Source organism: Microcaecilia unicolor, chromosome 13 (genome assembly GCF_901765095.1).
Source record: "Microcaecilia unicolor chromosome 13, aMicUni1.1, whole genome shotgun sequence".
Classification (NCBI taxonomy): domain Eukaryota; kingdom Metazoa; phylum Chordata; class Amphibia; order Gymnophiona; family Siphonopidae; genus Microcaecilia; species Microcaecilia unicolor.
Window position 1 is genome coordinate 101,270,044 of NC_044043.1, and position 25,768 is coordinate 101,295,811.

A 25,768-nucleotide genomic window follows, 5' to 3' on the forward strand; every position below is an offset into this window, starting at 1 on the left:
AGAATTGCAAAGTACCAATCAATTGACTCTTAGACAATGTAGTCCTATTCATCAGGGAATGAGAAAGACAGAAATTTACTCTATGCCTATAGAGAAAGTTTCTAAAGTTCTTAAAACACTGTATAATACTACAGCTATTGAGGAAAATGCTTGAAATGAATTATGATATTATATTATGATAAGATGTAGATTTTCCACCAGGCAATGAAAAATGACTGAGCACCAGAAAAAACTAGTGTTAACAGCCCCGTGATACATAGAAATTTAAAAGAAGAAAAGCTTGTTATATATCCATATATGAAAGGAGCCCCCTTTCAACCAAATATTGCCTGCTGATGTGAAGAGCATTTTAGAATACGCCGTTCAGCACATACAAAAGTGTACACATTTTGGAGCCGAACTGCTCTATGAACTGCAGCCTTACCTTCAGCAGAGAGATCCCCGACTGATAAGATGGAGGGAGAAACAAAATGGCCGCTGTTCGCGCCACTGGCCCCGTGGCAATCGACAGCGCGCCCGACACCTCCGAACAAGCGGAGCCCAGTGGAACGTTGAAGAAACAACAGCCGGCGAAAAAGGCCCCGAAAAAACCGGAGGCAGCACCGGACCCGAAGAAACCTAGAAGGGAGAGCAAAATTTACACGTTCCGGCTGCGTGAACTGCGCGACGCTGACCGACAGCAGCTGTTTGAACTTTTAAGCCATATCGGAAAAAACAGGTGGCCGCGCTTACGCGGTTCGCACCTTTCTTTTTTTTTTTTCTTTTCATTTGTTTAAACTGCCGCCGCCGCCAAAACGCAAGAAAATGGAGGAAATTAAATCTGACGAGAAAAATCGCTGTTTAAAGTCACAGATACTGAATTATTTTCTTCTGTTTTTTTTTTTTTTTATAACCCCTCAATCATAATAAAACACTGGAGCTGCCTGCTCGTTAGAAGTCTGGGGAAAGAAAGGCTGCTTCTTTGAATTTCCTTTTATTTGATTTAATTCTTTTAAAGCAGCTACCTGTTAAAAGTGGCTGCCTCTCCCAAAGACGGTACACCTTTCCAGAGAAAGGGACGGCCCTTCCCTGCTAAGCCAGGGAGATGGGGAGGAAGGGGGGTGGACTCGAGACACCCGAGTTTAACACCCCCGAGGCTGTCAAAGAAAGAAGAGAAAGGAAACCCTGTCAAGCCTCTAAATAAGATTCCAGGCACAGAAGAATTATCACAAATATCTGTAATATCTAAAGAGAAAAGGAGAGAGACTAATGGGCTCACTTCCTACCTGCTGGGAGACTGAGAAAATACTGAGGCTAAGGTCACATGGCCAGGGCTCCTATTGGCTCTCTAGAGTCAGAGTTTTTTCTCAGTCTCCACCTGCTGGTAGGCGAGCACAACCCATCAGTCCAATCCTGGTCCGGTCCGGAGGGACTAAAGGAAAGCAAATTAGCAGGTAAGATCTAATTTCTCCTTTTCACCGGCTGCTGTTGCCTGGGATCCAGTCAGTCTTTTTCTTTCCACAGAGCAGTACAGATGTATCATATCGGTCCTCAGCACATCATAATTGTTTTGTAGTACCATGTTAGGTGGTTTCTCCTTGGCCTCTCGGAGCCTGATTTCTTTGATGCAGATATTCCCAAACCTGTCTGGGAGAAATTCCAGCTAACCAGGTTTTCAGGATATCCACAGTGAATATTCGTAATATCGATTTGCATACATTGCCTCCTTGGGTAAATCTGTCCCTGCATGTTCATTGAGTGTATCCTGAAAACCTGACAAGCTGGGGTTCCCCAGGATAGATTTGGGAACCCCTGCTTTAATGTGTTAAATTGTGCTATGTATGTTCTATAAATTGTGCTATGTATGTTCTGTGGTGTGGAGCCCCTTCCCCGATGAATTCCCTTAGATAGGTTTCTTAGGTTTCCATAAAGGTCCCTTGTTTTTCTGCCGTCCAGTAGGCTCCCATATGCTCAATGTGGCTTACAATTTTTCGCCATGGCTTATGTTGTAATAAACTCTTTATACTTTGGACATCATGTAAGCTCTGACTTGTGTTTCTTTCGCTGTGAATTTGCAAGGGATTCTTTTAGTCTGTTTCTCTTTGTTTTATGTCAGCTTTTTAGGGACTAAATTTCCAGTTCCTTGTTTCACATTTTCCCACTCTTTTATGCCATAGAAGAGGAACATTAGCTTGTGTGGTGTTACACTTTTTGAGTTACATTATTTGTTCTGGAATCTCCTTAATCTCTTCAGAATGCAATTTTTTTGATAATCTGTGCAATTTAGTGGTTTACGTTTGTGGTCATTCATTGAGTTGAATTAACAGTATAGTGAGCCTTTGAGAGCCATGTTCAGCTATTTTTGCTTTTCACATAAATATAAATGACTTTTACTTTGCTTTCATAATAAGTGGCTTGTTATAAAAGAAGTACATGTAGCTCCAGAGCCTTGAGCTGAGCAAATGTAATTATTGACCCTGTCTGTTGATAGGAGCACCTTGTGAAGCAGGGATTGAAGTCTGAGCATGCGAGCTCTGTCACTGAACTTGCCTCCTCTAAATGCAAATCAGTTAAATACGATGTGGAAATTGCTGAAGAGTACATTGCCAGACAGGTAATACTGGGCTTGGGAGGGAAGTATTTTTAAACATGTGTCTCTCTGGTACTTTGAATTAAAAAGTGAGTGAAGTTAAGTTGGGGGGAAGGGGGGGACATCATAAATTGTAGCCTGCTTCTGTAAAAAAAAAAAAAAAAATTGAAACGATTTACATGTATCAGTTCATACCAAATACACAACATTAAAATTGCCTTACTAACGTTTAAAATAAGTTCTCATGTCCTTTATCTCAGATGCTGATCTGACTTTTCATTATGTATTTCCCTTGGCAACGCAATGGGACTCAACCTTTTAAGATCTGTTGTCTAGGGCTGAGACTTTGCAATTCCTTACACAGTATGGTTAATCACATTTGGCCCTCGGATCTCGAAGGTCTTGCTAGGCTATAAATGGAAAGCATATTAAAAATATACTCTGGGTCTTAATCCTCATATGCAAACATGCACCGTAATGAGCAATTTATATTGTTAAATCTTCTGGGAGCCAGTGGAGCTCAACTAGTGGTGGCATGGCTGTATCCCACTTTTTGTCCGTTTTATAATTTTAGCAGCTATATTCTGGACCAGTTGCAATGTAGTTCAGTTCTGTTTTGAGAGATAGCAGTAGTCCAGATGAGAGACCGACAGCCTCAAGTGTTCTTTGTGCTTTCTTTAACTGCAAAAGTACATTGGTACAAATGTGGCCACGTTCTCCTGGCATTCTACAGTTTAATATAGAAACTCAGTTTACATATCTTTGCATACCAAAGTTAGGTGGTATAGCCAATTTATTAAACTACTAGTAAAAAAGGCCCGTTTCTGAGACCAATGAAACGGGCGCTAGCAAGGTTTTCATCGTAGTGTGTATGTTTAAGAAAGTGTGTGTAAGAGAGAGAGTGAATGTGCGAGTGTGTGTGTGTGACAGAGTGTGACTGTGTGGGTGAGAGTGTGTGTGTGTGAGAGAGAGAATGAGTGTGTGCCGCAGGGCCCCCCTCCGTCTGCCGCCCTCCTTCCCACTCCCTCTTTCCTTTCCCTCCCCGTCCCATGTTTATTCCCAGCGCCCCTCCCAGCTTCAGGGTCGTGGCCCCACCCCTCCCTCCGTCTTTCAGGGTCGTGGCCCCACCTCCTCCGCCTTTCAGGGTTGTGGCCCCTCCGTCTCCTGGCCTTTTTCCCCATCGTAGTGTGTATGTTTGTGAGAGTGTGTGTGACAATGAGTGTGTGAGAGACAGAGTGAATGTGCGAGAGTGTGTGTGTGTGTGACAGAGTGAGAATGTCTGTGTGAGAGTGGGTGTATGAGAAAGAATGAAAGTGTGGCGCGGGGCCCCCCCCTCCCTACGCCTTTCAGGATCATGGCTCCTCTGTCTGCCGCCCTTTTCCGCCCTCCCCCCTGTCTTCCCTCCCCTCCCCTTTTTCCTGTTCTTCCCCCCTCCCAGCTTCAGGTTCGAGTGCCCCCCTCCTGCCTTTCAGGGTCGTTACGCTCCCTCCCACTGTGACGTTCAAGCTGGCTCCCTTCCTCTGACGTTGAGGCAGGCAGGCTGGCTCCCTCCGACGTTCAGGCTGCCTGCCTGTGTCCCTCCCTCTCTCTGACGTTGTGCGGGGCGATGTTATTCATCCGTGTGTTGCAGGTCGTCGATGGCGCTCCGTCAAAATGGGCGCAGAGAGGGGGAGATGAGATTGCGTTTCGTCAAGTCGCTCTGTGGAAATGGCCGCCGAAAGGGGGAGATGATATCTGGTTTGGCCAACAGTGTCGGCTCCGCCCTCGACGTCATTACGTTGTAACGCGAGGGCGGGGTAGACACTGCTGGGCAAACCGGATATCTAGACCGCCTCAGAGTTCCGGCTTGAGGCTTCATTAGAACGTTGGTGGTGCCTTTTATATATAGAGATAGCTGTATAACTATAACTACCAAGTATGAAAGTTGACCCTAATGTTTTGTTGTTTTCGTCCATGTAGCTATAGCATTATTCCTATCTAACAAATTGTCCCTTTTTTTTTTTTTATTTGTGAAGATTTCTTCTTTCTGTGGAATTGATTTCTACACTTTCCTGCAGCTGCATCAAGTACCCAACTTAAAGTCTATTTACACATTGGATGCTGTGATTTCCAAAGTTCAGGTGTCACTGGATGAGCATTTCTCTAAGCTGGCTGCAGAGACAGATCCTCATGTGCCATCAGAGATCACCAAAAACCTGTTGCCAGCTGCACTCCAGCTTATTGACAGCTATGCTGCATTTACCAGGTACATCTTCCTTTCAGTTGTCAACTTGCAGGTAGCTTGCTAAGGTAGCAAAGAGCTTGGGATGTTTGTAGATATTTATCCCATGTGTAATCTGATTTTTCTCATCCTCCTGGTGAAGTCCAGATTTGTGGCTTTCTGCTCTTCTGCCAGCAGATTGAGAACCATTGGCTTGATTCCATCATTTTATATGGGATCCTATGCAACCCACGGCTAATCAATATTTGTCCATCTCTCTAGCAGATGGTAGACATATCTGTGCAAGCCTGTGTCTGGAGATTGATCTAACCAGAAGTTTTACTGCTGGGAAGTCCCCTTGTAGTTGGAGAACATGAATTGACTGGTGCTGGCTAGGAGGCTCAGGAGTCTACACCTTCCCCATCACACTTCTTATTTGGGGCAGGAGGTCCTTTTTCTTGGTTGCTGTTTGTTCTTTTCTCTTTCCAGCTTCAAGACCAAGAGTTGATTTTGGTGCAGTCAGCAATATACAAATGGATGTTCCTGGTTTATTATTATTATTATTATTATTATTTTTGTCTTTAATTTTAAAAAGAAACCTGTAGAAGAAGAGAAGCAGAGGCTGTGGGGGTGGAGGTGAGGATACCATGAAACATGTCTGGTCAAGCTGAGTTCAGCTGGTGCTCTGCAGCCTGTGACAGTCAGAATTCCCTGTGCAATGGACCGGTGCTGCACTTGTAAAGAGGAGTGGTACAGGGAAGGTTTGCCGACCTCCGAGGGTCAAATTTCAGTTAGCATTGTCCTTGGTGGGACTTTGTGAGACAAGAAACTCAGGCTGACAGGATTCAGTTTTGGTAGGAACTGCATCCATTTGTCTTGACTTAGGCCCTTTTTCAAGGCCAGGTGGAGAGCCTAGCTGCATTAAGCCTGCTAAGCACTCAGAGACAGGAGACCTTAAGTTGATTTAATGGTCTAGATCCACCTTTTGACCAGAGTTTGTTCTCTTGATGCACCAGGCTTTCTGCTTAAAGAAGTGCCTGGCGTCAGGAGCTTTTGTATGGGGTCTTCCTTCTGAGGTAAAGTCTTGGGAAGAGAGACCCAGGAGAGATCTGGTAGAGGACCAAGAGAAGGTAGAGTCTCTGGCATTGGAGAACTCCTTGGAGCCTTTCGAGGGGACTTCCATTGACCTTGAAGAACTCAGAGAGATGAATTGGCATCACTTATTACACAGGTCCTGTCTGTGTTGAAGGTTTCAGAATAGCATCTGCACGATTCTGTTGTGTTCATAGATGAATCATTGTTGATAGGAATTAGGAAGCCAGATCTGGTAGTTTCTCCTGATTTCTGTTAACATTTCATAATCTGTTCAGTGTGGATGATAACATAACCCCACTGATAACTTTTTTCCTTCACACATGAAATTTCTATTTGTAAATATTCCATATTTAAGGTAACAATAACCCTGTACATTGATCAGGGGTATGTAGTTCCCATAGGTCTTTGGGCCAGTTCCTCAGCAGAGCATAGTCTGGTTCAGCTGTGGGAAATTTGTAAGTCTGCTACATTGTCATCCTCGCATCCCTTCGTGCATTACAGTACTACTAATACAACAACAAATGAATTGCACAGAATAGGGGGCTGTGTGATGAGGACACAAGCAAGGACCAGTGGTGAAATGCCAAGGTGCCTTAGTGTTCCCAACCTCCTGATATATCATCAGTGCCCTAGGACACGTGGAACAAAAGTGGGCATTTTCCATTTCGGTCTGTTATATGAATTCATTATAAATGAACATGAACTGGAGGAAAAATGAGAGGAGGGTAAGGGAAGTTGTCTGACAACACCTATAAACTGGACAGTCAGGTTGACAGAGCCAACCCGGCTGTGTTGTTCTAATCTGATTGAGGCCTGTGCAGTTTCATTGTCAGAGAGAAAAGGCCTTGGGTAAGGTTTTCATTATTGACTTTTTAACTAGATCAAAGGTAAACAAGTCCAGGGGAACTTTTGTCTCTCCTTTTGCAGAATACTGTGAGTTAGAAATGTGTTTGAACTGCTCTAAGTTTGTGTTTCCTCTATCTTTTTACTCAATATATATACCATATATATCTTTGCAAATTGATGCTTGAATAAAGCTTTTCATTTGAGTTAGAGTGAGTTTCCTTTATCACCATCACCAGACTAGGTTAAAGCATTGCCTGAAGAAATGGAGCAGATACATAATGCAGAAGCAAATACTACAGTTCCCGTAATGTGGCTTTTGGAGCAAGGATGTTGGAGACCAACTTGTGAGGGTCCGTCCCTCATTGATCACGTCTTGGGTACTTCCCATGTATCTGGACTGAATTGGAGGGATGAGAAGGGCTTATCCGCTAATTTTCTTTCAGCCCTTCCAGTGCAATCTAGAACTCACACTTAGCAATTTCACAGACAGCAGTTCTCTGGGGGTTTTTTTTTTGCCAGAAAATTATTTGAAGAATTTGGTTGCTGACGTTTCCTCCGTTTCTTTTTGAGTTGATACATTGGTATAAGTTGAAGTCACATTCTGATTCTGCTATTATTCTGGTATTCTCAGGATTTAGTTTTAAACCTGTTTTAAATTAATTCTTCTTCTTCATATTGTTTGAATGAATGTATTGCTTTTCATTTTATTTAATGATGAAATTAAGTTCCTTTTCATTATCTCTTTTTACATATTGTGCACCACTGAGTTTTGATTTTAAGCTAAGAGGTGTAGCAAATTTTAAATAAAGTGTAAACTGGTTAGCTGTGGACTACATGGGACCCGATACAGAGTGATGTCAGCATTACAGAGCATGTTTGTTGTGACTGAAACTTGTAGAATTCTTTATATATTTTTAAAATGTTACTTATCTTTTGATGGGACTATACCTTGCTTTGAGCACATATATCCATAATAAAATAAAAATATGTGCAGATGAGTTTCGCTGTTTGTATTTTATCTAAAAAAGATCAGAAAGTAAGTGTGACTTGTTTTTTGTTCTGTCCATTGTGTTCTGAGTTGTCTCGTGCACATGCTGTTTTCTGAACTGGCATTTCCCCCCACAGATCCTATTTGCTACAGAACCTCTCTGAAGAAGGAACCCCTGAGAACAGGCAGCCGGAACAGAAACTGCAGGGATACGCTGCCGTGCTGGCCATTGGATCCAGCCGCTGTAAGGCAAACTCTTTAGGTAAGGCTTGTGCAGTTCAGGTGGCTCTTTCAAAGCTGTAATTTCATGAGCTATCACTGGTGTATTTAAGAAGTTTTCCCAGAACGTTCTCAGCATTGTAATGTTGGTATTAATAAGGGGGGGGGTCATGTGGTGCATTAGAGCAGACGCTGAAGGTCTCTGCTCCTGGACTTTTCCACTCCAGATTCTATGGTCTGCTTATAATTTTACTCATTTTTACCTGGACAACATCAATAAAGATTCTGGCACTCATTTCTGTAGTGTGAAAGCAACTTTATAGAGATTTATAGCAGTGAAACTGTTGCAAAGATAAAAAGACAGAACTTGCATGGGAGATGATCAAGATAGCAGACTGAACAGGGGCTCCTTTGCCATCAGTCGACTCTGATTCGGCCTCTGAAATTATTGTGGCAGTAGAACACACCATAGATTAAAAAAAAAACAAACCAAGTACAAGAGATTCTTTGAGCACTTAGAAGAGCAAAACTCTTGGATTACAATAGCTGCAAATTTGTATTTTCAGCACTATTCAGTGTTTCCCTCTTGCGGAAAGTGTACACACCACCATGTACCCAACTGGCAAAAAAACAGGCTGTACTCCATAAAACTGCGAATTACATACTGAAGTGAGAGCAAACGTCCCGACTCCGTGCAGGAGGCTGATAAATTTGTGGAAATGATCTAACAGGAGAGTAGTGCTGATAAGATTAAAAACAATAGGGCACTATTCCATAGCATCCGTCTAGACCGTCACAGATGGTTTATGCACTCCGGCCAGCAGATGGAGACTGAGAATACACTAAACTTCCAGTAGGCTATAAGCGGGCTGTGCAGTCCCCCTGAATTCCAGTCTGTTCTCAGTATCAGTAGGACTGGTAAGTCTGTGCAGTCCCTTTGGTTCCGATTGGTCTAAAATATACAGCTGGTTTAGAGTCCCATGGGCGTCTCTGAAACACTGGGGGTGCCACAGTATGGCGGCTGAATCCTTTCCTCTCATGGTGGTCTCGTTTGGAGCTGCCTTGCCTAGTTCCTCCGTCCTCCCTTGCTGCTCCTGGGCATTGGGAGAGTCGGAACTGAGAGGGGCTGCCTGCAACTCTTTTCCCCATGCTGGTCCAGTAGTTGGTTTGCTGCCTTTGTCTTTTTTTTTTTTTATGCAAGCACATAGCGGTTTCTTTTGTTAAAAAAAAAAAATAAATAAAAGTTACCAGACTCGGCATAGCTGATTTTGTTTTGCCAACATACAGGGCCTTTTGTCAGCACCAACAAGGGTCTGCAAGTGGGGGGGGGGGGGTTAGGTGCAGGGGTCCTCGGCTTCCCTGACTTCCAAAAAGCAGCATGTTGATTGGGATTTGGACACTGGAGGAATCTGGATCTCTGCCTACTGAGGAGGAGCCGTGTGGGCAAGGATGAGGACTAGGTGGAGGACCTGTCTCCCAGTGTGGACTCGTCGGTGGTCCATATTTTTCAAATGGACAAGCTCCAGAAGCTCATTTTAAAGGTATCGGCCATGCTGCAATTTGAGGATGCTCCCAAGGAAGCTCCTCGGATGGTGGACCTCCTTCTTGAAGGGCATGTGCAAGTCTTGCACATGCCCTTCAAGAAGGGGGTCCACCATCCGAGTCTTAAAAATTTTGCCCTCTGCATCAAGACATTAGGCATGTTATCCACACCCAGTGGAAAACTCTGGATGCCCCTTTCTGTTAGCCCGCTCGATGGAGGATTGGGAGCCCTTGTTTCCGCCTCAGGAGGATGCGGTAGTCTCCGTGGTGATGAAAAAGAAAACAGGCAACATAATAATGAGTGATTTCAATTATCCCAATACTACTACTATTTAACATTTCTAGAGCGCTACAAAGTGTACGCAGCGCTGTACAAACACAAAAGAAAGACAGTCCCTGCTCAAAGAGCTTACAATCTAATAGACAAAAAGTAAAGCATTTAAATTTAAAATATTTAAGCAGTCAAGCACAAGAGAACAGTCACAGAAGGACAGAAGATGTTGAAGGGTGGTCAGTGTGATTAGGTGTAACTCTGGTTGGAGTAGTGGGAGAAGGTGATAGAAGAATAGAAATGGGTGAGGTAAAGTAATGAGTGGGTTGATAGGGAGGTTATATAAGACATGTCACTCTAGGGGTGGGTGGGTAGAGGGGTAGGGTGGGTAGGATTAAGTCTAAAGCAGGAGAAGGTATTCTCTGCAGCCTATCTGTGAGATGGAAAATGCTCTCTGAAGCTGCTGCTATAAGTTGTTAGTTTTCTCTCCCTGAAAGAGATCCAAGCCACACCCACATCATAAATGTTACATCAGGGAGGTAAAATTCTCAGATGTTATAAACGATGACTTCTTGGAGCAACCGGTCCAAGAACAGACAAGATGGGGGAGCTGTTTTAGATCTAGTCAGTGGAATGCAGGGCGTAGTACGAGAGGGAATGGTGTTGGATCCTCTGGGAAACAGTGATCATAACATGATCAAATTTGAGCTGATATCTGGAGTGGTCACTAAAGAAATCTACTGTTAGCAGCATTTAAATTTTGAAAAGGCAACTGTGACAAAATGAGTAAAATGGTTGAAAAGAAGCTAAAAGGTCAGCCGCAAAAGTTAGGACTTTAAATTAGGTGTGAATGTTGTTTAAAAATTCCATTGTGGAAGACCAGATCAGAGGTGTTCTGCATATTAACAAAGGTGGAAAGAAGAGCAGACGACAGCCAGCATGGTTAAAAGGTGAAGTGAAAGAGGCTATTAGAGCCAAAAGAGCATCCTTCAAAGAATGCAAAAAGAATCCTACTGAAGAAAATAAGCAGCAGCATAAGCACTGTCAAGCTAGATGCAGAGCATTGATAAAGGAGGCTAAAAGAGAATATGAAGAACATGCCACAGAGACAAAAACTCATAGTAACACCTTTTTCAGATACATCAGAAGCAGGAAGCCTATAAGGGAATCCTTGGGCTTGTTGGATCATGAAGAAGCAAAAGGGGCACTTGGAGGACAAGGCCATAGTGGAGAGATTGAATTAATTAATTCTTTGCTTCAGTCTTTATGGAAGATGATGTAAGAGATCTGCCTGTACTGGAAATGTTTTCAAGGGTGATGCGGAGGAACTGAAAGAAATCTTGGTTAACCTGGAAGACATACTGAGCCAAATTTGACAAGTTTAAAGAGTGATAAATCACCTGGACCAGATAGTGTACACCCCGGGGTACTAAAAGAACTCAAACATGAAATTGCTGATCTGCTGTTAATGCTCAAATGCTTTGAAGGTTAAACTGCAATAGGAGTAATCTTTGCAGCAGACAAATATGAATCTATTATACTTCTTTTACTACAGGTAGAGGCCAGATTGCAATTTAAAGTGTCTGTATTGGTCTTTATGGCTTTTCATGGGGAGATTTCAGCCTACCTGATTGAGCATTTTTATTTTTTAAGTGGAAGTTACTTTAAATACACTAGAAACTCTCGTCTGTTAGGTTTCCCTTCTGTTTGCCATATTATGGCCCTGTGGTTTTTTAAGGCCTCTCTGTCTTATCAGACCACTGTTAAGCGTTTCATGGACAGCCAAAATAACAAACCAAGTAGTTCTGGAACATATCAAACCAATCTTGCTGGAGGCCAAGGTAGCATAACAAAAGCTCTCCTATTTTGGTCACGTCATACGAAGCAAGTCCCTCGAAAATGACATCATGCTTGGAATACTTATTGCCCAAAGAAAAAGAACAGAACTGAAAGAAGCTGTGAGATTGGAAGTCATGGTGAACACTGATCCATTGAGTGACCGAGAGCCGTACTTGACTGATCGGATAACGAAGAGATCGGAAGTCATGGCGAACACTGATCCATTGAGTGACCGAGAGCCGTACTTGACTGATCGGATAACGAAGAGATCGGAAGTCATGGCGAACACTGATCCATTGAGCAACCGATAGCCGTACTTGACTGATCGGATAACGAAGGAAGGAAGGATCTTATCAAACAGCATCATGTTGGAACCTTTTACCTCTTTTCCCTTGGACAGAGAATTAATGTCAGTTTCAAAAGTTGTTGAAGGTGTCTCGAGTCCAAACTGAATGTTTGTTATTGATTATTGGGCTGATGTAGTTTTGAGGTTATTTGTTGAATTGTAATTCTCTGGAGAATTCTTCTGACTTTGCTGTTACCCACTTTGAACTTGTTGGCTGTTGTGGGATGTAAGAATATGTCGTAATGTAAATGTAATCCTGATGCAGTACCATTGTTTGCCCTCTCATGGTTTATTAATCCTTTGTCTTTAATTTGCAGGTCCGACACTAGTGCAAAACTTGCCTTCACCACTGCAGACCTTATGTGAGTCCTGGAACAATATCCACACTAATGAATTCCCCAATATTGGATCCTGGGTAAGGCCACACAGTTCTTTATTGTTAATATATTCTGCAGTCTTATAGCTAGTTAATCAGAGCTTCTGCTTTCTAGAATGTTCTACAACCAAGGAGACATGAGAGAGTTAGTAACTGAAAGAACCGATAGCGTCACTCTTCAGTCAGTGCTGCTAATATCAGTTCTTTTTTTAAAATTTTCACTCATCCTCTATAGAATGAATTTGGAATATTGTATCTTTCAGAACAGGTCTGTATGCTTTAGGAAGCAGTGCGCTGGTCGGCCCTGGAATTGGGAAGAATTAGTCATTTAGTTTGTTTACTGAGATGGTCAAGCGCGGACGAATGCCCTTTTTGGCTAAATCCTAGCAATTTAGTGGATAGCATCACATAACCTGTGGTAGGGGCATCACTTAAATTCTACTGCCAGGAATACCTTTAGGCCGCTAAGTCACTTTATGAATTGTTCTGTGGGCTTCATGTTCCTCTTTATCTTGTGTAAATTTCAAGACTAATGTTTATTTTTATTTGGGTTTATTTTTAGCGCAACGCCTTTGCCAATGACACCATCCCAGCGGAGAGCTATATTAGTGCAGTACAGGCCGCCCACTTGGGCACCTTGTGTAGTCAAAATCTGCCTCTTGCCGCGTCTTTGAAACACATTCTTCTCTCTCTGGTGCGACTTACAGGGGATCTAATTGTGTAAGTGTGCAAGTCTTTTCACAGGCTTATTGTTGGGTAGACTGGATAGGCCGTGCAGGTCAACATTTACTGTCCTTGTTGTTTCTTTAGGTGGTACCCTGATGAGCTGAACCCTCCCCAGATAATCCGTTCACTTCTGCCTCTCCTTTTGGAAACCAGTACTGAAAGCGTGGCTGAGATTAGCAGCACGTCTTTGGAGAGGATCCTTGGCCCTGCAGAGTCAGATGAGTTCTTGGCCCATGTCTATGAGAAGCTCGTCACAGGATGTTATAACATACTATCAAATCATTCGGACCCCAACAGGTAATGTAGTTCATGTAAGGCCTCCATAGCCGCTTTCTTAGTATTAGAGTTAAGCCTTGTTTGGAAAACAAAATTGTGTGATGGGCATCTTGATGGAAGACTCATTATTTAGAACATTTTTCATCGTTATCAATCAGTAGGATAGTGGGTGATATTCATCAAATGAATGTTGTCATCCTGAACTGCCAAAAAAAAAAATCTTGCAAAGCTGAAAATGCCTAGAAAGTTTTTTGGAGTTTAGATCAGACTTTGCCTTCAACTTCTGCTAAACGGGTCTCATCAGTTCTTTGTCTGCTAACTACATAGGATTCATGTTCTGTTTTCTGCTGTTTTCTTTCTTTCACTAAATAGCAGTGATTTTGGTGAGGTGGTCCTTTCCGCACTTATACAAGCTTTGTAGTAGTTTTTAAGTTTCCCTTTTTTTGTGTGTGTCACGTCTGATACATTGGCAGTTTTGTTTTCATTTTGGTAAAGCCTCTTTTCATCTCTGTGTGCATTTTTCTATTAATACTTTGTTAGGTTTTGCAATGTCAGTTTTGTTCAGCCATGTTTCAGTAGTAAGCTAGTCGATTTGGACATGCAGTGAGAGGAGATCCAACATGAATCTCAGTTCATTGTGTGTCCTTGGCCAAGTAAACCAGAAACCTCCAGTGCCACTGCACTCCCCTCCCTCCACCCAAAGCAAACCCAGCCCTAACAGAGTCTGGTTGGCTATTTCCTTGTGCCCTAAATCCATCTCCACCACCCTGGAGAAAAGTCTCTTAGGCACTAGTAAATAATCTATCCGTGATATCAAGCCATAAGTTATTGAGAAGTGCATGTTAAATGGAGTGCACTGTATTTAGAAGATGCTCTTTCGCTATATAATAACCTCTTTAATCTTTTAATCATGCTAGCCTGTCTTCTTTATTAATATCCAAAATATATGTGGTCTGTGCTCCCAATATTGTATTGTTAAACAGTGTCCGTGCTTGATGTAAACTCTCAACCTTTGACAGTTGTTCTGATGACTTTACTCATTTTATCAGTCTTCCTTTTTGAAAGTAAAATGGTAGTGCCATATTTTTCCATATTGTCTTCCCTCCATTTAAGTCAAGTATGATTGCACTATGACTATTACCTCTGGCACCAAATCCTTTGATCCACTAAGGACTAAGTCTAACATACTTATTTTACCAGACAAGATTTTTAAAATCCAAAATCTTGAGCTTTGTATGACTTTTCTCTTCTTTGACCAATATGTTGAATCATTTAATATGTTAACTAAGTTGGTACTTATTTGGACATTAGACACTTTCTTTTGAGAACCAACTCCAGTATTGCACCTTGTCTTGTTGGTTCCATAACTGTTTGATGGATCTCCTTAAAGGAGAATTTTGATTTCTGTACTTCTAATTCTACAGACAAGCTACTCTATTCCACATCCATCAGGTTGAAATCTCCTGCCAAAAATACTTCTCTTTATTTCCACCTTAATAGAGATCATCACCCAGATCCTCCATCCAGTTGCCCTCCCTCTTCTCATGTCTCTTGTTTTGTAGCTAGTTCAATATTTTATTTTTCATTTAAAAAGCTATTTCCATTATGAAGCTTCCCACTATTCCAGAACCTGTGAGAGTTGTGTCCATCAACCAGCAGGTGGAGATAGAGAATTAAAAACTGAGCTGAGACATCTCTCTTGGCATCCAATCCAGCTCTATTTTCTATGTCCAGCAGGTGGATGGCACTTTTTCAGCCTCTGGTTCTGAGTGTCTTTCTTCTAGTCCAGGTGTTCAGCTTGTCTCCAGTTGAGTTTTGCAGGTGGCTTGAGTCTGCAGTCATATCTTGAGGTCTTCAGATCTCTATCTCTGGTATCCCACTAATTTACTGCTTCCCTCTCTTCACCTCTTCCTGTGTCCTGTGGGGAGGTGTGTGGGCCAAAATCATGTCAGACCAGTGGGTTCTGGATATTCTTACAGACCTTCTAGTTGCTCCTTTCTTCTTGAAGTCTTGTGGAAAGGGAACGAAGATTGTTGATGTTCAGGCCACTGTAGATTCCTTGCTAGTGCTTTAGGCCATTGTTCAGTTTCCCAGGCCAAACAGGGACAAGGCAGATACTCCATCTACTTAATTGTCCCAAGAAGGGAAGGCACCTTTGGTCCAGTCTTACATTTCGAAGGTCTAAAGCGCTATCTCGGTTTGTCCCATTTTCACATGGAAATATTAAGAACAGTCATAGCCTCAGTTCAGGCAGGGAGAGTTTTTCACCACCCTTGATCTAAAGGAGGTGTACTTGCTACACATATGGTTGCCACATCAGAGGTTTCTATGTTTTGCAGTACTGGGCTATCACTTCAAGTTCAAGGCTTTGCCCTTCTGTCTCGCCAAGACACTAAGATAGTTTACCAAGGTTATGATGATGGTGGTGGATGGCCTTCCTTCTGCACCAGGGAATCAGTTCACCCTTATATCGACTGGCTCATTCATGTGTTGTCCTATTCGGACAGTGTGTCGGTGACTGATAAATTCGTCCGTCTAATGCAGTTGGGTTGGTGATCAGTTTTGAGAAGAGCAGACTAACTCCATTGCAAACCATAAAGTATCTGGACATTCTATTCCTCTCCCTTGTTGTGTTGATCTTCCTCACAGAACGTAAGAGGTTGAATCTGGTTCAACAGATTGGTTCTCAGTCAAAGCAGGCCCATGGTCTGGGACTTCGTCTATGTTCTGGGGTTAGTGACGCCGGCAGTGGAAGTGGTGCTATGGGCAAGGGCTCATATTCAACCATTACAGGAATCTGTTCTCAGCCTCTGGTCTTTTGGGGAGCTGGCCGCTTTCGGCCTTCCTTTCATTCACTATGTCCAGAGTGGAATCTTAATTTAGTCCTTCGGGCTTTTCAGAAGCCTCCTTTTGAGCCACTCTGGAAGGCTTCCTTGAAAGATTCTACACTAAAAACAGCGTTCTTGGTGGTTGCTGCGTTGGAACCTAGGGTTTCGGAATGGTAGGCTCTCTTGTCTGCATCCCTTTCTCCACTTTTCAGCGCTGGGGGTCTCCTTGTGCCCAGTTCCTTCCTTTCTTCTGAAAGTGGTGTCAGAATTTTAACTCAACCAATCTGTGGAGTTTCCGTCTTTTTGCAGAGAAGACAAAGTGGTTCAGTATTCTTCCTTGAAGCTTCTCAATGTGTGTAGAATCCTCATTAGATATGTGGAAATCATGAGTTTCACAAAATGGTCAGATTGCTTGTGCTTTTATGTAAACAGAGGCTTGACAACATTGCTTCCAAGCCCAGTTGCTAGATGACCTGAAGGAGACTATTGCTTCAGCTTATTTGCTTGAGGGGAAAGCAGGCTTCTGAGGCCTTGCAGGCTCATTCTAAGAGGCAGACAGTGACATCCTGGACCCAGACTACCTTGCTGTGTCTGGTGGTGGATATTTGGAAGGCGGCAGCCTGATCAATGCTGCATACCTTTGCAAAGCACTACAGGGTGGACATTGGGGTGCATTTGGAAGCCAGTTTTGGGTCTTCAGTCCTCAGGGCAGCAGCACCAGCATTGCACCCATTCTAGGGATTGCTTTTAAACATTCCACAGGTTCTGGAATAGTGGGAAGCTATGTAATGGAAGGAGAAATTGGTTCTTACTTGATAATTTTCTTTCCCACTATTCCAGCAGCTTGCCTGAGGTTTCTGAGATGTTTAGTTGGTGGGAAGTAATGGTTCAGATAAGAACTGTCACCTTTCATGGTGCTTCCTACATATCTCTTGCTGTCTACAAGTTGTCCAGAGATGAGAGGTCCGCACATGCTTGCTTGTCTGGTTACTGTTAGGTTAGCGAGGAGTTTGTTTGTTGTGTTTATTCCAAGTTTCTCCTTACTGGTTGGTGTATAAATACTGAGGTGCTGTACGGGGTGCCAAGAGAGATGTCTGAGCTCAGTTTCAGTTCTCTATCTCCATGTGCTGGTTGATGGACAACTATTCCACAGGTTCTGGAATAGAGGGAAGAGCTAAGAGAGAGAAGATTATCAGGTAAGACCTAATTTCTCTTTCTCTTTCTCCTTCTCCCCCTTTTCTGCCATGTTTGTCCTGCTGAAACAGATACAACTATACAGGATTGTCTTATTCATGAGAGGCCGTAAAACTATATCTTTATAATAGGTGACTATCCAAGTGCGCATCCACCAGAAGAGTTGGCATTTCTGCACATAGCTTTCCAGCTCTTTATCACTTGCTTATACCCTTCATAGTCTCTGCTCATTGTCAGTATATTTTTCTTTTTTAGATGGAAGACAACCCGTAGCTAGATATTCCCAATTATCTCACTGATTAATTGTCTGCCAACATGGAGAAGTAATTTGCTTACCTGTAATGGGTGTTCCTGTCAACAGCAGGATATTGTGTCTTGTGTCCACCCCATCTTGGAATTGGCTTCTCTGAATTGTGTTAAAGAAGTGAGTTGGCCTATGTCATAATAGCTTTGTGGCATGCTTAATAAAGCTTTCTAGGCTTTTCTAAGTTTTGCAAGAATGCTCTGTGACACACAGATGGATGACCTCACTCATTTGTGTGACTGATTGTTCTACTGCCTGTAGAGATCACCTGATACAGATAAAATCAGAAACTGCTTATATGATTTGTAATTGTCTCTCATATTTGATTTTCTTCATAGTGGACTTGATGAGTTTATCTTGGAAGAATGTTTACAGTATTTAGAGAAACAACTGGAAAGTAGTCAAGCCCGTAAGGCCATGGAATTCTTCTCAGACAGGTAGGTTAAAACATGGTGACATTTAGGCAATGTGAGCAGAAGGTTATTCATGGTAATCAAAACTGTGATAGTTTATCAGAGGTTTTTAGATGTAGGTTTGAGTTCCTTTCAGTGTTCTGGTATGTAGAGATGCTGTGTTAATACCCAATTTTGGAAAAATAAAACATACAGCCAATGTGAAAAAGTTTTCCCTCCCTCCTAATTTTCCCTATTATTGCATATTTTTCTTTAAACAAAATGTAATATTAGACAAAGGTAACCTGAATAAATGCATAACAGTTTAAAAAAATTATTATGCTATTTATTTAAGGAACAAAGTTATTCAACACTCATATAACCCATGTGAAAAGTGACTGCCTTGTAAACTGAGTAACTGGTTTTCACCACCTTTAGTAACAATAAATGCAACCAAATACTTCCTATAATTTGATATTAGTCTTTTCATATCACTGTTGAGGAATCTTTGCCCACTTTTCTTTGCAGAAATGCTTTAATTTGAACACATTTGTATATTTTTGTTCATGAAAGCCTCGATTCAGGTCCTGCCACCGTCTCTCTATTTGGTTTAAATGGGGACTTTTGACTAGGCCAATCCAAATCTTTGCCTCAGCCAGTCTGATGTACACTTGCTTTTCTGGATATTCCCCTTAAGAATTTTCTGGTATAGTGCAGAATTAATTTCCTATGATAAGTTTTCCAGGTTCTGAGACAGCATTGCCCTGCCATCACCATGTTTGACTGCTGGTATGGTGATCTTACTGTGAATACTGTGTTTTCTTTAGTTTAAAGTGGAAATAAATTAGAGCAGATCAGTGCTAGATGTACACTAACTTTAGTAGTAAAGATGCAAACAAGTATATTGGCGGACACAGGTCGTGTTTCACCCAGGATGGCTGCGTCAGGGACTATGTTGTCAAGAACTTGTTAAAAGGTGTGTAAATTATTGTCCGACATGAAGTATTAAAAGCCAAATGTCAGCCACATCATAGTAAAAAAGCCAGCACAGGACACTGAGGTGCAGATTTTACCTTGGCGTTTTGAATTGTGCTCGTACTGGATTTTTCTTTATATTGGAGAATAGTTTACACACCTTTTAACAGGTTCTTGACTGTGAAGATAGCCCCTGGGCGAAAGACGGCCTCTGTCGGGCAATATACTTGTTTGCAACTTTACTATTAAAGTTTGTGTACATCTACCACTGATCTGCACTATTTTATTCCACTTTGGAGTTCGCAGATTGTCTGCCTTGCTGTTTCTTGGAACCCTAACGTGGCCTGTGTTGTCCAGAGAGATGCACTTTTGTCTTGTCTGTCCATAGAACATTATCCCAAAAAGCTTGTGTTTTTTGCAAATGTGAGATGAGCATTGATAATACTTTTGCTACTCCCTCATGAATCCCATTTTTGTCCAGTCTTTTTTATTGTGGAGTCATGAACCATTGACCTTTGCTGAGGCTAGTGCGGCTGCAGTTCTTTGGATGTTTTGTAACTTCCTGGATTTGTTGTTACTGTACAATTGGAGCAATTTTTGCAGGCTGGCCACTCCTGGGAAGATCACCACCGTTCATAGTGGCTTTTACTGTGTTTCGGTGGAGTCCCAGAACTTTAGAAATGGCTTTGTAACCCTTTCAACAACTTTTTTTTCTCATCTATTTTGGAATTTCATTTTGATCATGGCATAGCTTTCTTGTAGAAACTTTGTGGTCACTACTTCACTCTTATGATAAGGTTAAATATATAGTGAGGTTTAGATTCAGCAGGGCTGGCTGTATTAATTATCAATTAAATGTGGTCGTTTGGTTGACTGAGTAACTAAGGGGGTGGTTATTTTTTCACATGGGTGGTATGGATATTGGATAACTTTGTTCCTTAAATAAATGAAGTAAAAAAATGTGTTTACTCAGGTTCCCTTTGTCTAATATTATATTTTGTTTAAAATCAGAAACCATTCATTGTGACATATAAGGGAAATCAGGAGGGAGGTGGAGAGCTTTTCACTGTATTCATTTCTTGAAATATCTATACTGTGCATTTAAGTAAATCTAGGTTCCCTGCTTCATGAACTCTACTTCCCAGAGGGAAGCAACATAGCTGCCATGTACCAATAGAGGGTCTCCCATTTTCCGGGATACAAAATTTGAACCATTTCCCATTCTAAGTAGAGGCAACCTCACTCAGCTTTTGTAAAATATTATCTCCTTAAATGTTTGAAAGAAAATGCTTCCCAATTAGATTTGTCTCACCTGAACTGGAATTCTCTATTCTCTGCCAGTCTGTAGACTTTTCTGCTGCTGGTATCTGTAGAGGGGTCAGGTCAGAAATGAAATTAGGGAAGGTTAAAATAGTGGAGATTAGAGGATGAAGAAAAGTTGCTTCAGTTTGCTACGTCATGCAAGGTTCCACGTTAGGAGTCACTGACCAAGAAAGGGATCTAGGTGTCGTCGTTGATCTTAGTGTGCTGCTGCGGTGGCTAAGAAAGCAAATAGAATGTTAGGTATTATTAGGAAAGGAATGGAAAACAAAAATGAGGATGTTATAATGCCTTGGTATCGCTCCATGGTGCGACCGCACCTTGAATATTGTGTTCAGTTCTGGTCGCCGCAACTCAAAAAAGATACAGTGGAATTGGAAAAGATACAGAGAAGGGTGACGGAAATGATAAAGGGGATGGGACGACTTCCCTATGAGGAAAGGCTGAAGCAACTAGGGCTCTTCAGCTTGGAGAAAAGGCGGCTGAGGGGAGATATGATAGAGGTCTATAAAATAATGAGTGGAGTTGAACGGGTAGATGTGAGTGATGAAGCTACAAAGTAGTAAATTTAAAACGAACTGGAGAAAAGTTTTCTTCACTCAACGTGTAATTAAACTCTGGAATTCGTTGCAAGAGAATGTGGTAATGGCGGTTAGCTTAGCGGAGTTTTAAAAAGGTTTGGACAGCTTCCTAAAGGAAAAGTCCATAGACCATTATTAAATTGGACTTGAGGAAAATCCACTATTTTTGGGATAAGCAGTATAAAATGTTTTGTACTTTATTGGGATCTTGCCAGGTAATTGTGACCTGGATTGGCCACTGTTGGAAACAGGATGCTGGGCTTGATGGACCTTTGGTCTGTCCCAGTATGGTAATACTTATATAGCAATGAGCTATGTGTTTAGGATGATATTTGAAGTTCAAGCGGAATATGATCATCCTACAGGAAGGCATAAGGTGATATGTGTTAATATTGTATACTAAGGTGTTGATACCTACAGTATATGTAGGAGAATTGTAGAGAAGTATGGTGTACAGCACATGAGTAGGAAACCAATGTTGTAGAAGTGGACTGGAATTACTGACCTCTCCCTCGTCCTTTGTAAGTAGATTTCTAGTTCTCTGTCCTGTTTTGGATGATAAATATGGAAAAATCTATGGTATACAGAAATTGGAGGATCGAAAATATTCATTCCCAAGGTTTTGACAGAGATGAAGATTGTGAATGAATATAAGAATAGCCATACTGGGTCATACCAATGGTCCATCTAGCCCCAGTATTCTGCTTCCAGTAGTGGGAAAGGGAAATGGGACTTGATAATACTGCCTTTCTGTGTTTTTTGCAACTACATTCAAAGCAGTTTACATAGTATATACAGATACTTATTTGTACCTGGGACAATGGAGTTTAAGTCATTGGAGCTGCAGTGAAAATCAAACCCAAGGTCAAAGTCCACTGCACTAACCACTAGGCTATTCCTCCACTGCAGGCCAATCCAGGGCACAAGTACCTGGCAGAAACCCAATTAATAGCACCATTCCATGCTACCAATCTCCAGGGCAAGCAGTAGCTTCTTCCATGTCCCTCTCAATAGCAGTCTATGGACTTTTCTTCCAGGAATTTGTCCAGACATTTTTAAAACTAAGATACGCTAACAGAGCGTAACTATTCTTTGACTGAAAAATATTTATTTCCATGCAATTTCATTGGGTGTCCCCTGGTGAAGGTGAATCGATTTTTCACTCATTCAAAAAGTACAGAGTGAAAAATCGATTCACCTTCACCCGGTCCACACCACTCAGGATTTTGTAGACCTCCAAATGAGTTGAGGCAGGCAAGCTGGGTACTATGACTGTAACACAGAAAGGTGGCATATCAAATGCATTATCCTTTCCTTACTGTGACACAGTAGTACTTCTTGGGTGAGTGAATGTTCCAGTCTGATTCATTTTCTTCTTGCAGTGGAGAACTGGTCCAGATTATGATGGCAACAGCCAATGAGAATCTTTCTGCCAAGTTCTGCAACAGAGTGCTGAAGTTTTTCACCAAGCTTTTCCAGCTGAGTGAGTCTGGTGACTTCTTCATTTTGTCTGTCTTGTTGATGTTTCTTGGTTGCTTTTAATTATTTCTTTTAATACTGATTTGGAAACACTCATTGCTTCAGTTAGTTACTCTGGGAGCATTCTGTGAATCATTCTAAGCAAACACACAACGTGGGGTGTGAAGAAACAGTGTGTTTTAAGTCTGCAACCTGTATTGAAGTATTTCCTGAAATGTATTTCTCTACTTTGGCCAGCAGGTGATGCATTTTTTATGTTAAAGCTGTTATAGAAAAGTGAATGCTCCTCCCTCTAGTTTTACTCAGTGAGGAAGTGATCTACAGTATTATGAGCAGTATACTTTTGAACACTTGTTGTTCTGGACTCTGATTGGCCCAAGAGCTCAATTCATCAAGGATGTACTGTTTTTATCCCCAGTGTTAGCCAGGGAGAAGCTAGATTGGCGACTAATCTTAGAACAGCCTCCATTTGATATTTGCAAAGCTGCTACTTGTGCTTCAGTTCATACTTTCACCAACCATTACCACTTAGATCATTCATCAGCTTAGGATTCATCATTCGGCTAAGCAGTTCTCTATAATCTATTTTCTTAATGACAAAGTGGATCCTTTGATTCCACCTCCCTCCTTCTATTATACCTCCAAGCCACTACGATGGCAAGAATTTTGTGGTCCTTAGCATGGGTCTTACCATAGAGTGTACCTGCATTCCCCTGCGGAGAAACTGAAGCAGTAGTGCAGGAGGGAGACCGAAGCAGCATGGGAACCCCTGTGCATGCTCAAATGTCTGGTCAGATTTCTCTGAGCTATTGTAGATCTCCAGCACACAAGACTTGGTTCTGCTGCAGGTATGAAAGTTGCTGTTACTGATTCAATAGTACAGTTTGTTGCATCAAAGGCCAGTTTTGATGGAGAATCTGGAACCCATTGGCTTATGAGCAGGAATTTGAAAGGGTTAGATTAAGCAAGAAAGGATATTTAAAGGCTTGCAAGAGTTCAACTTATGTCTGGAGGCTATTCATGTACTGGTGTCAGGGTCACAAGGTCTCTCCTTGGCAAGTGGATATACCAACAGTTGTAGCTTTCCTCTTGAGATAAGATGCTGGCTTTGAAGTCTCCTGAAGATTGTTAGCTCTTTCTTGTTAACAGGGGTACTTGTAGGAGTACTTGTAGGGGTACCCTCATGGTTGGCCATCTGGATGTAGTTAGGTTTCTGTGAAGCATCAAGCGTATTTCCTCAGCAACCCTCCAGACCGGTCAAGACGCTTGGGTTATGCATGCCTACCAGCAGAGGGAGACTGAGAACACTAACTTCAAACTGAGTACATATAACCTGTGCTAGCCCTCTATCTCCAGTATTTTCTCAGTCTCAGCAGAGGGTAGACATGCAGCCTGTGCAGCTTGTCCGGTCTGGTAGGATTTAGGTCCTGGTTGTGAGATTAGTTAATCTTCAGTTGGTTTCTGGGGATAGATTGATGAAAGAGCAGTGTTAATCCCTGTGCCTGGAATAGCTGTGGTGTGCAAGGGGTTGGTAGGTCCGGTGGGGCCTGCCATTGTCCCCTCTGGGGTGTCACACCCGGGTGGCCGGGTCCCTCCCCCCGACTGGCTCTCCCGTTTTGGGCAGCGTTGTGCCTCGGCTGCAGTGTTAATCCTGCAGCCTTGAGTGCCATACAGATAATAGCAGCAGGGCTCAAATAAAGTTGAAAAAAAAAAAAAAAAAAAAGCACACCTCGTGTGGAGAGCTGCAGGAGCTGCACTCCGGTGTTTCTGGAGGTGTTCAGCTGGTCTGGGAGAGCTGAGCCTGTAATTAAGCGCCGGTGAGTGTTTTTTCTTTTATTTGCTGTTCGCCGGTTGTTGTAATCAGCTGTTTTCTGAGGCGCGAGTATGTCAGGGAAGTTGCTTCGTTGCCGGCTGTGTGCGCGTCGGGGTGTAGACGCGGCTGGCGGTCCCTGCCGGTTCTGTGGAGAGCCCAAGGCCCTATCCCCCGCGCCACCGGTGTTAGCAGCGGAGGTTCCTTCGGCGGGATCGCAGGAGGTTACTGCGGCTCAGTTTGGCGCTTCAGCGGCGGTTCCGATTTTGGCGGGAACCGCCGCCATCTTGGATTCGGGCCTTTTGGGCGCTGAGACGGTCGTGGGGCCTCAGTCTCTCCCGATTTCGAGTCCCGCTGGGGGGGAGGCCTCGGGCAGCATGGGGTTCCCTCCAGAGTTTGTTTGGAGTTTGTTTCAGGCTTGGAAGGCGGGCCCATCGGGTGCGGAGTCCCTTAGTCCCAGATTGGGGGGGGCTACCGCTAAAAGACCTCGAGTGGAGTGCTGTGAAGATGTAGAGGTCTTTTCCCCTCCGGATTCTGAGGGTGATTTTAGCCCCCTGGAAGAGGAGGAGGGGTCGGTTGCAGGGCAGGATGGGGACCTGTCTTTGCCTGGGGAAGACCCCTCTGTGGTTAGGATTTTTCACAGGGATGAATTATCTGACCTCATTGAGCAGGTGTCCGCCACTTTAAGGTTTGATCCTGCGGCGGCTCCCATTGGGGATGGGAAGCAGGTGGATCCTTTGGTTAAGGGGATCAGGCGGGTCTCTCGTTCTTTCCCTATGAATGCGGACTTGAGAGATATGATCACGCAGGAGTGGCATTCGCCGGAGGCTCAGTGTAAGGTGGCTCGGGCTATGACCAAGCTCTATCCTATTCCTCAGGAGGACAGAGAGTCTCTCAGGCCCCCGACGGTGGATGCCGTGGTGACGGCAGTGACTAAGGCTACTGCTATTCCAGTGGATGGGGGGGCCGCGTTGAGGGACCCTCAGGATAGGAAATTGGAGACCTTTCTAAAGCGGAGTTTTGATCTGTCTGCCTTGGCGCTACAAGCGTCTGTTTGTGGAGGTCTGGTGGCTCGGGCCTGTTTTCGCTGGGCGGAGAGGCTCCTGGATAGCCCGCAGGCGGATAGGGCTTCTCTTGTTCAAGATCTGGCCAAGTTGGAGATGGGGTCGTCGTTCTTGGCGGATGCGCTGTACGATTTGTTGAGGGCCTCTGCTAAGAACATGACCTTTGCGGTGGCGGCTAGGCGGGCCCTGTGGTTGCGGGGCTGGGTGGCCGATGCCGCCTCCAAGACTAAACTTTGTTCCCTCCCTTTTAGGGGCTCTCTGCTTTTCGGGGAGGAATTGGATAAGTTGGTGAAGGGTCTTGGTGATGCTAAGGCCCCTCGGCTTCCTGAGCTTCGTCCCAAGGTGTCTAAGGGGGCAGCAGGGCGGGGGCGTTTTCAGGAGGCTCGGCGTTATCGGCCCGGTAGGTCTTCTGGGGGGACTAGGGGTCGGTTTTTCCAGAGAACCCAGCCCTTTCGAGGTGGCCGTCGCGGGGGGCGAGGCTCCTTTTCGGGAGCGTCCGGTACGTCCCGTGTGTCTCAATGATGGTTT

General features: G+C 43.2%; 1 protein-coding gene across 4 annotated transcripts in view; it reads left to right on the forward strand.

Moving 5' to 3' along the window:
* The window catches only part of UBR4 (ubiquitin protein ligase E3 component n-recognin 4), a 314,627-nt gene that overhangs the window by 74,671 nt on the left and 214,188 nt on the right, over positions 1 to 25,768 (forward strand). For all 4 annotated transcript variants that reach the window (XM_030185684.1, XM_030185685.1, XM_030185686.1 and 1 more), the window contains exons 24-31: positions 2,471 to 2,593; positions 4,585 to 4,814; positions 7,836 to 7,960; positions 12,233 to 12,330; positions 12,854 to 13,011; positions 13,102 to 13,314; positions 17,958 to 18,056; positions 22,270 to 22,370. In XM_030185684.1, coding sequence (XP_030041544.1) covers positions 2,471 to 2,593; positions 4,585 to 4,814; positions 7,836 to 7,960; positions 12,233 to 12,330; positions 12,854 to 13,011; positions 13,102 to 13,314; positions 17,958 to 18,056; positions 22,270 to 22,370 — 1,147 coding nt within the window. The remainder of the gene's footprint in view (positions 1 to 2,470; positions 2,594 to 4,584; positions 4,815 to 7,835; positions 7,961 to 12,232; positions 12,331 to 12,853; positions 13,012 to 13,101; positions 13,315 to 17,957; positions 18,057 to 22,269; positions 22,371 to 25,768) is intronic.